The 13651-nt window shown below is 35.8% G+C and overlaps 1 protein-coding gene across 4 annotated transcripts in view; it reads left to right on the plus strand.

Annotated features, from left to right (window-relative positions):
• tpd52 (tumor protein D52) overlaps positions 1-13651 on the plus strand; it is a 36346-nt gene that overhangs the window by 19433 nt on the left and 3262 nt on the right. The window contains exons 2-6 of one of the 4 annotated variants that reach the window (XM_056479404.1): positions 3771-3892; positions 4648-4796; positions 5047-5148; positions 8092-8118; positions 11304-11364. In XM_056479404.1, the coding sequence (XP_056335379.1) occupies positions 3771-3892; positions 4648-4796; positions 5047-5148; positions 8092-8118; positions 11304-11349 (446 nt within the window). In that variant the 3' untranslated portion in view covers positions 11350-11364. Of the gene's footprint in view, positions 1-3770; positions 3893-4647; positions 4797-5046; positions 5153-8091; positions 8119-11303; positions 11365-13651 lie in introns of those variants that run through there. The other 3 variants (XM_056479402.1, XM_056479403.1, XM_056479405.1) reach the window with 3 other exon arrangements.

The raw sequence follows: 13651 nt of genomic DNA on the forward strand, positions 1-13651 counted from the left end.
TGATGAACGGCTAATTTGTAAATGGGAAATGTGACTGTTAAACTGATGATGAAATCGGGCACGTCTCAACTAATCTGAAATGCTAGGTACTGGTAAGAATTGTACTCATTTGCTTTTTTAATGCCCACACTACACAGTGATTTTTATTTGTCTGCAGTACATCATTTCTTGGATACAGATGCCATTTTATTTGAATAATTTAATTTAAATAATTCTACAATTGTTGAGTAGCTTTTAATACAGATTTTAATTTGAATTTTTTTTAGATACATTAATTTAGGCCCCATTTCAGTTTTAATCATAATTTCTGCAAGTGATGTCATGTGGGTCCTGTAAACCACTCAACTGTTTCAAATCGACCGTTGCACTGGATGACGCAGTCAATATTTATTTCCTATTCTGAATGACAGACAGTTCACTACAGTTTGTAACTCATAGCCTAGTACTGCAATCATCAGAGATGGTTTAATGATCAGTGTGTTTGATGTATAGCCAGAAAATGGTGTTGAAATTGTCAAAATATAGTCAAATTGTGTCCAATTTAATAAAATTCACCATTCCATTGAGCCAAATTGTATCTGTACTGAATTCATTGACATAATAGTCGAAGTAAGAAGTAACCCATTCAAATAACATTGTTTTGGCAGTGTGAACAGTCCATATTGCTGAAGAAATTCATCTGTCCACTTAGTTTGAATGCAAAACAGGTCATACACTGCATCCCAAATGGTACACTATACATTATGCACTATGTACTTATGCACTTACACACTCAACAGCATAGTATATGAATTTAGTGTCATCCCAAATGGAACACTAATGGTTTTTTTACAAACCGGAAATTCAAACCATTTCCTAGATGACGTTTGGTTGCCAAATTAGTAAAATAAATGACCAAATTGTACCTGGCATGAGTATAACCGCATTCAACATTGGTAAGTGGCAAAGTCATTCTCGTAAGGGAATTTTGCTTGCACAATCCAAATTAAATAAAGTAATCTGACATCATAGCTCCGCTCCTTCCATTACGTGAGCAAAGCTGTGTCGATGAGTGTGTGAAGTGTCCAACATTCCACACTTCTTTTTAACGGTTAAATGAGTTCATCATCCGGGTATTTAAAGTAGATATGAAGAATAAAAATGTCAGTGTTAATGCAGTACTATGCTGGTACTATTTATACTACAAAATGGTATAAAATAGTGTGCAAGTATGCAATTTGGGATGCACCTATCTAAAAGAAGCAAGGACATGATGTCATGAGATGTGACCATAAATGTGGAAAATGTAGAGGTTGCTTAAGCTTGTTTTTTTTCAGTTCTACTCACTGTGAACCTAAAGTTGCAGAAGTCTTGCCAAAGTCTTTAAAACAGCCCAAATGCACCAGAATTTGTCAGATAAGCTAGAAAAGATCCTGACTTCTGTACCTAATTGCAGTTGTGTTGAGTTAAAGTGGGAGGCAAACCTACCAGTTTTTCCAGAAATACCAAACAAACTGCTTACGAATGACTCGCACGCCCTTCTCATGTGATGCAACCTTAAATGCAATGAGTTCCTTCAGCAAAACACGTTTTAAAACTCCCAGCTGCAAGAGGAAACCTGAACCTCAGACTAGACCTTTATTAAAGCTAGACATATTATTAAGTCCCTCAAAATATCAATTATTTAGGTCAATTTTTTTGCCTAGACAAATAAGGCTGATCATGTTATAGCCATGGGATTAGTGCTTAAAGTGACGTTTAAAGGCTTAACTAGGTTAATTAGGTTAACTAGGCAGGTTAGGGTAATTAGGCAAGTTATCGTATAATGGTTTGTTCTGTAGACTATTGAAAAAAATAAAGCTTAATGGGGCTAATAATTTTGAAAAAATTTGTACATTTTAAACTTGCTTTTATTCTAGTCGAAAGAAAACAAGACTTTCTCCAGAAGAAAAAATATTATCAGAAATACTGTGAAAATTTCCTTGCTCTGTTAAACATAATTTGGGGAAATATTTAAAAAAGAAAAAAAATTCTAAGGGGGTTTAATGAGTCTGATTTCAACTGTACATGTTAGTGTGCTCCAAAACAGTGACAAAATGCGCCTTTAGGAGATATAAAATCGATAAAAACAAGTAACGCTTGTAGTTTGTCACTTCCGTCTAAATGGATCAATGTTTTTTTTTCATATCATCTCATACTTCTCATCTAAGCTCGACCAATAAAATGCTTTCTTCTGTCTGACATGCCCCACCCCCTTTAAGATGCTTTTCATTTCATCATGCTTGAGCTCAATCACTCTCACTGACAGAGTTGCAATAAAAACCAAATGGCTACTTTTTTAAAAAGGAGAGGGGCTACTCTACGTCTCTCTCTTTATTTTTTTTTTCAGTTACGATTGTCAAACATTGAATAAAAATGAACATTTCAAAGTACTTCACAGGATTTTTAAAATAAGGGTACTGTTTTTGCAGTGCAATATACTGTACAGAGCTGTACATGGTTGTCATACTTTTGCCAGTTTGACTGACAGTTCCGAATTTTTGCCTTTCCTCTTCCTCATCCCTCTGAGTGGTGTCATCCGGGAGCTTTATTATTTATATATTTTCACTGCATGGCGTTTCAGTGAAGACATCAAAGTACAGACTTGTGGGAAGCCCTTGAGTGGTGTCCATCATTTGACAAGAACCTTATAAAGTTTTAAAGCTCTTTGACACATGACTTCTCTCTGCCCTTCTTATCTTTCTTTATGTTCTTCCTTCACCCCCTGGCCTGATGTCTGACTCTGGCAATCTCTGAATCAGAACCACAGTTTTTCTTATGACAGTACAAACGTTTAGAATGACAGTTGATTTTTAATATGAATTCAAACTAGTACTAACCCAATGAAAATATCTATATAACCAAGGATGAATGAAATTTGTTTTTCAAAATTTCTGACACCATAAGCAAGCTCGTTATAATAAAAAAACTATTAAATACATGTAAAAGGTCATTTCAATTAACAGTGCAGCTTAAAAAATAGTCATTTCAACTCTAAATAATACTAAATAATTAGTATTTTTACTAAATAATATTATCTAAGATTAATAAATACTGTAATAAATATTCTGCTCCTCATAGTGTGTTAATAGCTTTAGTAACTAACTTTGTGTATTATTGAGTTGTTTTTGCATTATTCCCCCTAACTCAAAGTATCAACTGGCAATTTTATTAACAATTTTGTATAATTATTCTTTTTACAGTGTGGGTTTCTCGTTGTTTTCACATAATTCGAAATGTCTTAGCATGAGTTTGTTCTGTTCTGTTCACGTAACTGTCTCTAATAAAATTTTTCTCACAATTTTAAATATTTCACACTGTGACTGTTTCTTGTAATGGTCAAGTTTGATCTCAAAGTAAGACTTTTTTCCTAATTCTTGAACATTTATGTCTTACAGTGTGGTTTATAGTAGGCATGGGACAATAACCGGTTTCAAGGTTTACCGCGGTTTTAAAAGTCAAGGAAAAGAACTTATTTTGCAGCAGTAATCAAAATACTGTGAAACCGTGATATTTTAATCCAAGGTTATCATACCATCAGAATCTTATACCAGCCCATGCCTAGTTTATAGCAACATATTTTCCTCACAATTGATACCATGTCTCATAGTGATTTTTTATTTATTTATTTTTTTTGCTCATAGTTGCACATTTATTTTCAGAATAACCTTGCTTTAGCCCTATATTATGAGGTTCAAACTTGTTTTTTTTTGCAGGTAAATTATTCGTTTTGTCATTTTGCTGTTTTGCAGGGGCCCAAAGGCCAGACTTCATCCCAGAAGTTGGCGAAGAAGCAGTGGATGCAGCACCATGTTCACCCTGCACTGTCCTAACTGAGCAGGAGCAGGCAGAGCTCCACAGTGAACTACAAAAGGTCAACATCTTTCAGTGGTGTTATATTTAAGATTCCAGCCTCAATAATGACTTAAATTTATTTTTGTAACGACAGCATGGTGGCTCAGTGGTTAGCAATGTTGCCTCACAGCAAGAAGGTCGCTGGTTTGAGTCCCGGCTGGGCCAGTTTGCATGTTCTCCCCGTGTTCGCATGGGTTTCCTCCAGGTGCTCCGCTTTCCCTCTCAGTCCAAAGACATGCACTATAAGTGAATTGGGATGAATTAAATTGGCCGTAGTTTGTGAGTGTTTGTGTGAATGCAAGAGTGTATAGGTGTTTCTCAGTACTGGGTTGCAGCTGAAAGGGCATTAGCTGCATAAAAACATATGCTGGAATAGTTGGCGGTTCATTTCACTGTGGTCACCCATGATAAATAAGGGACCAAGCCGAAGGAAAATAAAAGAATGAAACTGGCCGTTGTGTGTGTGCGTGCGTGCGTGCGTGTGTGAATGAGAGAATGTATGGGTGTTTTCCAGTACTGGGCTGCATCTGGAAAGCCATCCGCTGCGTAAAACATATCTGGAATAGTTGGCGGTTCATTCCGCTGTGGCGAATAAGAGACTAAGCTGAAGGAAAATGAATAAATGAAAGTCTGAACTCATGTTGCAGTATTTCGAAGTATGCTGTATCTTGTAGCTGAATCAATTTTTTGTGGATAAAACCAGAATTAATGAATGAATGGCACCAAAATTGATTTTCCACATCAGGTGAATTGTTGTATCCTGCTTCCCTACAGGTGGAAGATGAAATCCAGACTCTTTCCCAGGTGCTGGCGGCCAAGGAGAAGCAGGTGGCGGAGATCAAGCGGAAGCTGGGCATCACTCCACTCAACGAGCTCAAACAAAACCTGAGCAAGGGCTGGCATGATGTCACCACCTCCACTGCGTACGTGCCCTTACTCGCCTCGGGCATCTGCATGCCGCCCGCAGCCTCTCGTACTGCTGCTGAGGAGCGGCTCCATCTGTCATTGCTTCTGCTGTGCATTCACACTTGCCATTTGGCTGAATTACATTAAAGTACAGTTGTAAACATTATTAATCTTACTAGAGAGCTCCAGCTGTCAGAATTACGTTAGCTTGTGTTTTAGTGTATTGTAATGTTGGTAACATTTCTTCTAAACATCTGTACTGGACAGGTATAAGAAGACCTCAGAGACCTTGTCCCAAGTGGGTCAAAAGGCGACGACAGCATTTTCCAGCGTAGGCACAGCCATCACCAGAAAGCTGGAGGATGTGAGGTGAGATTGCAGTTGAAGTCCTATTGTCTTTGTGTCCAAACCTAGTCCTGAAGGTAAACTCTGCAGGACAGTGGCCCTCCAGGACCATGCTTGGACACCCCTGTTTTAGCTATTCATTGTACCCTTTAGACAAATGAATAGTCACTAATACCTACTAATAATTTCTGTTCCAAACCACATTGGTTTCATTCACACAGCAGCATATAATTGTTGTGTTTTTTGGAGATCAAACAGGGTGGAGTTTTAGCGGGTGACTTTGAGAAGCATATTACCAATCTCATGGTATTTGTAGGGGTATTTGAGAATATCGAACGACTGACCATAATTATAGATTCATTTCATATTCATAAATAAAGTCTTATTTTGTTTAAAATGGATGAAATTTTCGTTTCGTAATGTTTTAAATGCAAATGAATGTATGTTTTCTAATTTCACCCAAAAGAGAGATTCTTATTCAAGGCCATTTCCACAAAAAGGTCATGAAGACTTTGTTAAAGGAACATTCCTTTTTTTAAAAAATATCTACCCTAATGTTAAACAGTTGAGTTTTGAGTCAATTCAGTTGATCTTCAGGTGTGGCTAGATCAATTTTAGCTTAGCTTAGCATATATATTTGAATTGGACTAGACCATTAGCATCTTATGGCCCGTTTCCACTGAGTGGTATGGTATGGGACGCTTTTATGGCTGTTTCCACTGTCAAAATGTACCATAAAGCTAACTTTACCGTACCCCTTTTTGGGTACTCTTTTGAAAGGGTCCCTAGCACAACAAAAGGGTACCAAAAGGTGGAGCTAGACTCGCAGCTGAACGCTATTGGTTTACAGAGAAATGTCACCAGCACGTACACAAGCAGGTGAATGAAAACAAAGGAAGTGACATTTTTAAATACACAACTGAGACATTACACTGTAATAATATATACATATAATAACGAGCTATGGTTGACCCGAGCTCAAACAAACCTTGTCGTCATCTTGATGAAGAGCGAAATCTACCCTGTGCCTTGTAGTTGTTTACAAGGCTGTCTAAAGAACAAACGGTTTCACTTTCTCCAGAGAGCTCGCGTGCACTTGCTGCGCATCTATATTTGAAATAACTAACTCCTTAAGCTGATGATAATAGCGTGCACGTGATCATTGAAGTGCTTCTGACATCCAGTCCTTTCAGAAATGGACAAACACAAGAGTGAAGTGCGAAAAAACAAAGGAGAAGCCGGAAAAACTTAGGAGCAAATGATTCTTTCAGCAACCTGAAACATAAACAAACTGCCATGTTTAAGTATTATCATCACCTTTTGGACTATTTTGAAGTCAGAATGACGGAATTACTTTCTAACAGAGGTTACATGTGCTGCTGAGAGACAGATGAGAGGTTTGCACTGACTGGGCTATATGCTGTGTGTTGTTTTTGAACCCAAATAAGCACTAAATGAATGCTGTGTGTAGTTTTTCTGTAATTGGTAACAAATCAGAGACTGTAAGGGTCTATATGTGTTCATATGTGTTGCATTTATTTGTTTATTTTATAGAATTGCAGACCTTACAGTAGGCTATTTCGCATTATCACTGATTTGCAGTTTTGATCAAATCATGTTCATAGAAAGGTTAGCAATGAACATTTTTACACAAGTATTAATGAGTAAAAAGCATCTTGTATTAAAGGACAAAATTGTATTACAAATAATATATAAATATAAATATATTTATAGATTTTAATACAATTGTTTTCTTTTGTTGTGAAGAAAAAATCTAATTAAATATAGAAAGCATCGTCAATGCACCATGATGAACCGAGATATCAGATTGAACCGAATCGATAGCATGATAATCATAACCGAACCGTAAGACCAGTGTAGGTTCACACCCTTACTAATGGTCTAATCCGATTCAATTATTCATGCTAAGATAAAAGCGCTCCTGCCAGACCCAAAGATTGACTGAATGGATTCAAAAATGGTAAAACTCAACTGTTTTACTCTTAGGGAGTTGTTACTTAAACCTATTTCCAAAAATAGGGGTGTTTCTTTAACATTATCCATATGAATCAGATAGTTTTGAAATGGCTTGAGTTTATTTGATGAACATTTTTAATCCATGCTTTAATTCACATACTGTACACCGATGAGCCATTAGGGCCAGTCAAAGGTGAAGCAAATATCACTGATCATCTCTCAACAAGGCTATATATTAAAGTCTGGGTGGATTAGATGGAAAGCAAACAATCAATTCTCATAATCCGTGTTGAATGCAGGAGAAATGACAAGGGCCAAATTATGACAAAGCTTATGGGGTGACATTTTACCAATAGTAATCTGAAGAGGGAAAATCCATGGCACCATGATACACCAGAGACAAATTTCGGAGTGGATTCCTGTCATGTCCAAATTTTGGATTATTTGAGTATAAATGCACATGGTGAATATGGTATACTGAGCCTCAAGCATCCTTGATATGTGAGAGATTGATTCATATGGATTGAAAATGTTATATTTTACAGGAATTAACTTTTAATAGAGCTATAGAACATTCTCTGTTTTTTATTATATACATTTGTTTATTATAGTTTATTTGATCATGTAGACAGTATTCAGTCCACTCCATTTCCTGTAAGATAATTTGAGTCACATGCCTTAGTAAATGCATTCATCAACCCCTAAAACAGACTGTGTGAATGTAGCCATTGTGGTCACCACTTAGACATGTGCCTTTAGCAATCACTACTGGGCAAAATGGCAAAGGACTCAATTTTGCACCCCCACAGTAGAATTGTCAGAATTGAGGTAGAACAAAACCATTAACCATAGACACCCACATTACACACACACACACACACAAGTCAAAGCAACTGACATACGCTCAATTTCACCATCTTACGACACTCTTGCTGCAACGCTGGCAACATTGTTAACTGTTTTTGCTAATGACACCTCTGCCATTTACAGATTACAGTCATTTTCCAATTCTTTTGGGTAAGACTGTTTACAGTGGCTTCAAACAAAAGCTGGTTATTTTGGCTGCTACGCTTGTCAGTAGTGTGATGAATGGTTTTATAGTGAGGCATGCACTTAGAGGTAGTCTAGTCTCCCATTTCTTCCCCATAGTGTGCATGCAGACCTTTTCTTCTTGAACCTTTGCTTTAAAGGGAGAGTTCACCTAAAATTCATCATTTACTCACCTTTCACTTGTTGCATGCTTGTTTGAGTTTCTTTCTTCTGTTGAACACACATGAAGAAATCTGGAAATGGGTAATCATTGACTTCCATCGTTTTCCCCACTGTGGATGTCAGGGGTCACTGGTTTTCAGCTTTCATCAAATTATCTTCTTCTGTGTTCAACTGAATAAAGTAAACCACTTGAGGGTGAGTAAATAGTGAGTACATTTTCCTTTTTTGTTTTGGTGAACTCTCTCTTTAATGCATAATTGAATGGATTCTTGCAACTATTTTAGGGTTCTTGTTACAAGAATAGTTCGCCCAAAATTTTTAAATGATCATTTAAATGTGTTTTTCTTCTGCTGAACATAAAAGAAAATATTTGGAGTTTTCTTTTCTTTTTTTTTAAGCCAATAACATCAAGATATTCTTTTCAATAGAATATGCAGTGCTTGAAATACATAGTTCACCCAAAAGTGAAAATATACTCCTCATTTACTCACTCTCAAGTGGTTCCTCACTTTTATGAGTTTCCTTTTTTGTTAAACACAAAAGATCATTTGAAAAATCTTAGGCTAAGTTCAAACTGCAGCCAAATGTGGTCCGGATCAGATTTTTTGCCCACATGTGACTTGGGTAATGACAGTATGAACAGCCCAAACTGCATGGAATCTGATCTTTGCAGTTTGGAGTTGTGCCAGATTCATATGTAGTATTAAATCAGACACAGATCTGATGTTTTGCAATCTGACTGCAGTGTGAACAGTTATGTAGGATTTCTTGTGACTTTTACATAATCTTTGAGTGACATGCGTCATCCTTCTGTGCTGCAGACATCATCTATTCCTCAGAAGTATAGTAGAATGGCACACAGGGCAATAACTTTACCACGGAAAGTTGGTTGTTCATTTTGAAAGCAAAACTGGTGCTTGTTAACCAATCTGGTTTACGATTGGGGCATAGGTTGATCGTGAAGCTGAAGAGCGTCAGGGGTGTTGCGGGTAGGGGTTCCGAGAGGCACTTTAATCTTAAGGGGAACTTTCTCTCCGAAAGAAAAAAAATGGGCAGGTGCTCAAGCACCCAAACCCCCTTCTGAACGTACCTGTTGTTTATAACGAATTAATATGAAATTAAATAAAATGAAAATAAAATGAAATAACTCTGCAAACGGAGATAATCCAACTCCGCCTTCACAGTTCAGTCTGCAGCTGCTCATAATCCCGTGATGAGTTCACTACACCGGTGGTCAGAAAGACGCACACTGCGGGTGTGATATATCACAAATGATCAGTGTTTTTAATCACGAGTGACTTATTTTAGGTCTCAAACGCTGAAATAAACATTAGCAGTAGCAGAAGAACCCTTTACACTTCATGAAATACACCACAGTTGTCTGTGTAAAGGGCAATAATCATATTAAGCATAATCTGACAACATGCTTACTTCATACAGTGTGCACATTGTGTGCATAATTTGGCATTTTGTGCTGTCTGTAACTGTACTTTTGCACATGCTGGTCAGTTTAGGACCATGATCTGTTCACACGGCAAATCTGATATTGGCCACATTTATAACAACAATGTGAACAGCTGTGCAAAAAAAATCAGATTTGAGCACTAAGCCTCTCAGTGTGAACATAGCCTTAGAAACCTGTAAAAACTAATACTATTGAAGTTTTCTAACATTTTTTTAAATTGACTTTTATATTCAATTTTATATTCAACATAAAAAAGAAACTCAAACAGGCCTGTGACAAGGGAAAGGTGAGTGATGACAGAATGTTTAGTTTTAGTTAAGTGTCCCTTTAATAAATGTATTAGACCACCTGTCACAAGCAAAAAAGCACAAATATTTTAGGAATCTGTCAAAAACTAGATAAACTAGTGGAGATAAACTAAACACAGTTATGTATTTTTTAGGCAAATTAACTGAAGCAATCAAATGGTGTTTGTGAATTTGCTTGTTTACACTCAAATTTCACCTGGAATATTAAAATTCTCAGATCCAGAAATTAATCAAGCATTAAAACATATTTTAAGGAGTCATTTTAGTTTTAATCGGTATGCAACTGACAACATTGTTGAGATAAAATGTCCAAATGTAAAACAATAGTATGTTTTTATTATAATAATGCTTGTTTTTTTGTCATAAAATAACATAAACTGTGCCAGATTTTTCAAACGTTATATTTTTGGCAAACGAAACCTCATTTTTGGACAATTAAAAGTTTTGGTGAACTCATCTCAAAGGTGAAATATGCCAATTTTACACCAATGGATCATGTCAGAATCGATATATTGTGCTGCCTGAACTCCACATTATGAAACTGAATCAATAATAAAGGGATAGTTCACCCAAAGATTTATTCCACTTCACTTTTTTTAGATAAACACAACACGATTTTTAGAAAAAAAGCTGAAAACCTGTGACTATTGACTTCCATAGTGTTTTTTTTTTTGCTTTTATAACTGTCATTACCATTCATGGCCACTTGAGGGTGATTTAATAGTGAGTACATTTTCTTTTTACATGAACTATCCCTTCAAGTCAGCTACAAAATCAGACAATTTCCTATCACTCTCATGCAAAGTTTATTTGATTTATTTGCTCCAGCTTTTCTCGTTGTTTTTCAGCATTCTCTCTTGTGTGTGTGTGCTCATGTCCTGCACAAATCTGTCAGTGTTCTAGCTGTCGCTCTGCTTAATGCCGATGCAGACGTGTTTAAACCCTGTTCATTCCTTGCTAATTCTCTCACACCCTATGTTCATCTAAACTGGGCATCCCCAGCTGTGGTGTGAATCCGTGTCAGTGATACTGGTAATAAAGTCTTAAACCCCTCGATGGAGTAAAGCCTCAGACTCTTTCCTCCGTTTCACACCGCATGAAGGGTTGAGGTGTTTTGTGTGTGTAGGTGCATGGCTTTATTTCTCCTCTTGTAAATGCGTCTGTTACTCACGGCTTCGGCTAACACCTTTCTGCTCTTCTTTAATGCTGACGGATAGTATACGCTCCATACAGCACTCGGCTAGCATGCCGGTCATGAGGTAAGATACCGATGCACAAAAAAAGCTGCAGTCATTTGCTGTATAATGACTGTTTAATTGTATGTATTAGTTCTTCACTTGAAAGATTACCTTTGCTGCTTGTTCAAACTACTTGTTTATTTTGAGTTGAACCAACACAAATTTTTTTTCTAGTGGGCAACTTAATTGTTTTATGTTCAATCTACTTAAATTTGTGAAAACAATTAAGTTAACTCGGTTGATTTGTGTTGGGACAACATGAAGGAATTGTGTGGAACCCAGCATTTTTTACAGTGCTGGTATGGACTTATGGTGTTAGTTTTGTTTCTCAGTTCTATTTCTGTTCATATTTTTAAAATAAATGTATAACAATCGTAGACAGAAGTCTTATAATGCGCTCACTTTATATACGATTTTGGTGTTCCAAACCCATGTTTGAACCCATGAGGAACTTATTGGTCACACTTTACAATAAGGTTTCTTTGTTAGTTTATCCATTCATTTATTCATTTTCCTTCAACTTAGTTCCTTATTTATCAGGGGTCACCACAGAGGAATGAACCGCCAATTATTCCAGCATATGTTTTATACAGCAGATGCTTTTTCAGCCGCAACCCAGTACTGCAAAAAAAACAATAGACTCTGTCATTCACACACACTCATTCACTTTGGGCAATTTTAGCTAATCTAATTCACCTATACCACATGTCTTTAGACTGCGGAGAAACCTTAGCCCCCGGAAGAAACCCACACCAACACTTGCTGTGAGGCGACAGTGCTAACCACTGAGCTACCGTGCCTCCAAGTGTTTGCAACATGAACTAAGAATGAAAAATACCCGTACAGCATTTATTAATCATAGTTAATACGTTATTAAAATTTTAAGTCGTGCTTGTTAGCATTAGTTCATGTGCTGTGAGTAAACAAGAACTAATAATGAATAATAACCAATGTTAACAGGAATTAATTAATAGCGTAGATAGTGTATTGTTTATGGTTTGTTCGTGGTAGTAAAGACATTAAGATTAACTGATGAAACCTTATTGTACTTTATTTTTCAACTAAAGTCCAACAACTTGTGTTTGTGAAGTAAACAAAATCCCGTTTTTAATGATCCCGTGTTTTTAACCATGCCATGTTATTACTGTGTAACACTTATTTAAATCATGAAAAAAAATTGAAAGCTGCAAAATTTGAATGAAGAAACTGTGTATTTATTTGGTTGCACTGAAAAATGATTCATTGGATTTACTATTTTTTTAAGGTGAGTGGTTGCAAAAGATTTATATGAGCTGAATTTAAACAGCAAATTAAATTTAGTAATGTTCAACCTAATTTGTTTGTTTAAATTCGGCTCATATAAATTGTTTGCAACCACTTACCTTAAAAAATAGTAAATCCAATGAATCATCTTTTTCAGAGTGATTGAATAATATAATTTTTAAAGAACATAATATGATAATTATTGACTAGTGAAATGACAAATGAATTCTAATTAATAGAATTTGAAAAGCAATTAAATTCATTGTTTCACTGTTGTAATTCATAATTGCTAAAAAAAACATTTATTTCTAATGCACCATCAAAAAACAAAAATATATTACTCTGAAAAAGTTTTGAAATTAAATTAACTTTTAAAATCCTTCACTTTCATATGAAGAAAGCTATACATTCATCCTTCTGCAATGGGTTGTCTATAAATCAACAAAATTTATGTTTTTTTATTTTAATGAAAGTTTATTACACACCCAAATGGCTTTGAAGATTAGTCAGTTACTTGTAATGATTAAAAGAACTACAGTTTTGCGAAGCATTGCAAATGGCATAACTGAAATATGAATGATGGATAAATTCATCACTGGTCAACACTATCATAAAATCATAACTTACAATAACCAGGGTTCATACGGTGATGGAAAACCTCAAAGACTCATGGAATTTTGACTTGGCATTTTCCAGGCCTGGAAAAGTTTTGGAAAAACCGAAAAACCCACAAAGTTTTGGAAAAGTCGTGGAAAACAGATATCTGTATACTTGAATAGGTTATTTACTACTTTTCTGTCCTCGGCCAATCACATACTCTCACTTTATTAGTGCGGTGTAAGCATTATCTAAATCAATTTTACATAGATGTAAATATAAATTGAAATTAATGGATTGTTGCATGTTTTAAATTGCATGCTGTAATAAATTTGAACATGCGTTGTTTTTCTTTTACCACGCATACTGTATGTAGACATTGCATGAAACATTAGGTCATGAAAATTTACTTAAGTCTTGGAAAAATCATGAAAAAGTCGTGGAATTTTACTAGTAAAAATGTGTAT

Source organism: Danio aesculapii, chromosome 19 (assembly GCF_903798145.1).
Source record: "Danio aesculapii chromosome 19, fDanAes4.1, whole genome shotgun sequence".
Lineage (NCBI taxonomy): Eukaryota > Metazoa > Chordata > Actinopteri > Cypriniformes > Danionidae > Danio > Danio aesculapii.